The sequence below is a fragment of the Labrus mixtus genome, chromosome 17 (genome assembly GCF_963584025.1).
Source record: "Labrus mixtus chromosome 17, fLabMix1.1, whole genome shotgun sequence".
Classification (NCBI taxonomy): Eukaryota; Metazoa; Chordata; class Actinopteri; order Labriformes; family Labridae; genus Labrus; species Labrus mixtus.
The window spans coordinates 14,174,266-14,178,983 of record NC_083628.1 but is presented as its reverse complement, the minus strand read 5'-3'; the positions used below and the strand labels follow the sequence as shown (position 1 = coordinate 14,178,983).

General features: G+C 37.1%; 1 protein-coding gene across 1 annotated transcript; it reads right to left on the bottom strand.

Annotated features, from left to right (window-relative positions):
* Nucleotides 1-956: 956 nt before the first annotated feature.
* Nucleotides 957-4,314, bottom strand: clic3 (chloride intracellular channel 3). The gene is made up of 7 exons (XM_061062120.1): nt 4,232-4,314; nt 4,072-4,150; nt 3,144-3,253; nt 2,181-2,306; nt 1,970-2,076; nt 1,694-1,869; nt 957-1,612 (listed from the first exon to the last, which is right to left on the bottom strand). The coding sequence occupies exons 2-7, from the start codon at nt 4,105-4,107 to the stop codon at nt 1,436-1,438; spliced, it is 732 nt and encodes a 243-aa protein (XP_060918103.1). The 5' UTR covers nt 4,108-4,150; nt 4,232-4,314; the 3' UTR covers nt 957-1,435.
* Between the last annotated feature and the right edge of the window lie 404 nt (nt 4,315-4,718).

Here is a 4,718-nt window from a genome sequence, read left to right as displayed (position 1 = left end):
CCATTTTTCCAGTGTCAACCAATAGGGGTTTTGATGACTGCTGTTGCCTTGGTACCGTTCAGAGCCCTTGTCCAATCAGGAACCGAGACATGCACATCCCGGTCTTCCTGTTTACAACGTCGAATGAAGGCATCTCGTAACAAAGGTGTTATGAATCTTTGTGTCCCCCGTACTACATGACACAGAAATGTAACAGGAGCTTTTAATATTGGTTGGAGAATGACAAAACATAAGTTTTAAGGTGCATGTACTCTTTTTGAGTATTTAATGTATCTGAACCCTACATTTCAGAGGCAAATATTGAATTTTCCGCTCCACTACAGTTATCTGAAAGTTTGAGCCAATTAAGATTTTAAAGCCAAAAGTAATCTTCACTTTGATTAGTTGACAAGAGATTAGTTTTTTTTTTTACTATAATGTTCTATTGATGTGTATTATCACCCTGTTGATATAATAATATCACAAGTAGAGTATAATAAAAGTATATATAATAAGAGTCTCAGATAGTCAAAGGTTTTTTAAAGTAGCCTACATTCCACAGAGCATTAAAAAACAATGAGTCCACTTCTGCCTTCTGTCATGGTAAAAAAAAAAAAAAAAAAATCACCAACAATAAAATCAAATAATAAATATGGATAACCACCTTTGAACGGTATTAATTTAATGGCTTAGAAGTAAATACAACAAATTTCCAACCCCAGCCCATACTGCTAATTGCTAAGTTGTTCCTGTCATTTACACTGCATTGTCTTAACTTTCATCTTTCACATCATTGCAACACAATTCACACTTTAGGAACTTTCTTTACTTTATTTATAATGGCCTTTAAAGTTGAAAATATCAACATATTTTTCATCTTCTTCCCCCTGTACTTATTTAGTGAAATTAAAAGGTATTTCAAAGTTGAAAGTTTGTCTTCATGTTTCGTCCAGTGATTTGATAAACACACGATAACATTTGTTTTATAGTTGCATTTGCTTTTATTTTAAAGGTTAAAGTAATACATACAAAACAACAACATTATTAAAAGGCTTACACACAATACATGCATGATCGATAAGACATAACATAAATATTATCTTGGATTTACAGTGCTTTCTTTTTCTTACAGGGGCTTTATAAGAAATCCAAATCATAACAACCAGAGCATACAAGACAGTATTTACAGTGTATACAAATACATTTATAAAAGCAACTTTCCAAGCAGCACTTGGCAAACACTAAAACCCAATTCATGTAAATAGTACATTTTGCAGAAAGCTAATTAATAGATCTATTGTTGCAGACGGTTTTTTTTTTTCAGGACTGACCTTTTCAATACTAATAAAACATAAATCATGTTCAGTTGTTTAGGCATCTTGTCACCTTTTCTCTTTAGAGCCACACATTTCTGACTTGATTTTTCTTTGTTCTCACATATGCTGCTGCATCATCTCTACCTCTTGAGGTGTTTATTCAGGTACACTGCCACAGAGTGGTACGCCTTAATGATCTCTTTGTCTGGTGGGCAGGTGTAACGGAACTCATCTTGTTTGTAGGCGTTTTCCAGGTAACGTGTGAGACCTTTCAGCTCTGTTGGGATGTCAAAGTTACGGTAGTGCTTACACACAACCTGAAAGTAGAGGGTTATCAATTAGGCTCAATTAAAAAGCATATTTTGTATATATTGAGTACAGGGCTGATCTCTGCTCACCTTGACAATGTTGAGTTTGGGCAGCAGGTTGCAGTCTGCCAAGGTGAGAGAGTCACCGTCCAAGAATCGGCGTGAGGACATAGTTGCATTCGGGTTGTTGTCCAGCTCATGAGGGAGAGGCGACTCCAGGTGAAGGTTCAGCTTTACAAGAGTGGAAAGAAATTTCTTCTCCAGCACTAAAAGACAAATAGATGTGACTAGCTGTATTATATGCCTTTATTTCCAGGTATAAATCATTGTAAAGTCATTTTTTTAAATATCCAGTTGACGTCTTACTATCATTTAAAGCAGGATTGGGATTCTTTATGTATGCAGAGAATTTTCTAAAGATGTCCTCTCCTGCCCCGGTGGACTCTTTGTATTGACAGCACAACTTTGGATACCTGCAGTGGTGGAATAAAAATATGGATAAGATTAAAAAAAGAGGCGTGTAGGTGCAGTAATGTATGAGATATTTCTTTAATAAAACATGATTGAGTTTTCATACTGTGGTGGGGCTAAGGTCTTCTCCAGGAATTCCTCAATCTTGTTGGTGTCAGTTTTGACCTCATCGTTGTAGAGCAGGAAGGGCGGCTGAGAGCCTGGAGCCAAAGCCTTCAGCACAGGAGGGGCCCTGCAACAGAACCGTAAAAAAAAAAAAAAACAAGGTTAGCTCACAAATGTTGGCTATAATGATATAATGATGAGACATGGGATAAAGAGACATGTGTCCTTTCATTTACTAAATACACATTTCCCAATTTGTTTTCAGAGCAGATTGCTCTGATCATATTCAGAGTTTATTTTTCTTGTTTCACACACCAGAGTTCGCGTTTACAGATTTCCCTCGATTACTTTTCTGCAAGTCTTCCTTATACCTTACACTGCAACTGCATAAACAACATTCCCCTTGCCTTTAAAAGCATCACTGCCATTTCCCCCACCAAAATATTTCTAACTCGTTACTTTCTAACATCAACTTCAGTCCACTGTTTGAAATTGGGAATTAAAGGACAAGCAGACAATGGAAATTTTTAAATTTATATTCAAACTTTGAGTCTCTCAGAAGATCTTTTTTTTTTTTTTACTTTCTTACCACTTCTCCAATTAACAATAATCATTCTTGATTTTTTATCCTTGTTGCCATTCATTCTTTTTTTTTTGTTCTATAGAAGATTTTTTAAATAATGTTTGATAATGTTGGTGAGCTAAGTTTTTCCTCTCATTATTCATTTTGTCAGTGATTCTCTGACAATATGTTTAATAATTGTCTGCTTATTGTATCCAATATGTGCTGGTATAGCCTGTAGCGCCTCTCAAAACTCTCTGATGGATGAATCAATCAAATACTTCAGGTCAGTTAATGCTGAACAACTTTTCCCCTCTAAACTTCATGTGACTTTTTGCCTCACATCTCTCACATCTCTTACAAGATCAATGACTTAAGAGAGGGAAAAACATGTTCTCTCACCTTGTCATGTCCACGGTGGTGATTTTAAAGCTGATCCCTTTTAACCAAAGAATCATGAAGATTCTCTGACTGAAGGGACAGTTTCCCACACCTTCGGCATCAAAACTGGCCTGACAGACAAACAGATGTTACTTAATTAACAAAAGAAAAAAATGGCAGCGTCTGCAAACATTGAGGTTTGACATGTGTAACTTGTAGCACCAGGGCAGAAGGTTGTCTGACCCAAACACGAATACCTGAGCAGGTCGAGCCTGCTCTGCTCCGACAGTCACCTGCTGAGGAATTTCAAATGGAGGGTTGAGAGCGATTTACACCCAGATTAATCAAGCCAGTATTTAAGTAGTGTTTTGGATCCCTACTTTCACGCACTACATTTTCTCCCACAGCCTGATTTTATTGCATCACAGGCTTGAGTGGAAGCTGAGGCTTTTGTGAAAAGGACATAGACCTATGTTTCCAAACAGACAGGCTGTTTCAGTTCATACTGTTTACCATAAGGCCTCAGCTGTCGCACTGATATTGTACCGAAAGTATACTAATTTATATTAAGCGAACTTCATGAGTTACAACAGTCCTGCACTTAAATGTATTCTAAAGTTTTTGATATCAAATATACATGTAGTATATCAATAAAACACCTCAAACATAAATAGTGATAACAAAGTATTTGCATGAGCTTTTTTTCTGAGCAGGTAGCTTAGAACACAATACGAAACTAATGCTTTACTTCTGTATTAGTTACAATTACTGCAAGCTTACTAAGTGTTATGCATGTCATACTTAAACAAGAAATAATTCATATAACGATTTGTTGTGAATGATTTAAAATGATGATGGATTATTGCTGCATGTAAGCTGATCTATCCACCACATGTGTAGTTCTGTGTTTAAACACACTGATGTTATTATATCTGTTAACAACGCTTACCTTAACAAAGAGTTCAATCTGAGGGACCTCTGCCATCGTCAACGTCCACCTTTCTCTATTGGATCCACAAAATGTCCTACTAACGCACAGATAAGTAAGATATCTTGAAACACTGTTTTGATTAAACTGAAACTGAGATGTCACCGAAGCCTGAACTCACACTGATGGTCACGGTGGATGCAAGAACGCTGGCTAATCTTCCCTTCCTTGTATTGTTCGCAGTCCGAGTGCCTCACCTCTCCCTTTCCTCCCTTTTTTATTTTCTGTTCTCTGCGTCTGTCTCTGTTTTTTGTTCATCTCTCACCACACCTGTCTCCTCAGAGAGACAGCCTACACCTCCTCTGGCCGTACCAGTTAGACCAGTAAATCGAGATCTCTCCTTTTTGGTGTCTCAGCCTTCCAGTGTATTCTCTGACATAAATCTGTTACTCTCAATCTGTACCTGTCAATGTACTAGCCTGTTTGTGCTCTTTTTTAATCGACCAAAGTATGCCAGTTCTGGAGGCCTTCTGTCAGAGAGGTCACAGAGTCAGAAGACTGTAAGGTTCATTTTGTGTGGTTTCAAGTTTATTTGTGAGGTGAAATTCAGATAACTTCAACAGCTTGAATATCTGATACAGAATAATCCAAAGAATTTTAACACAGCT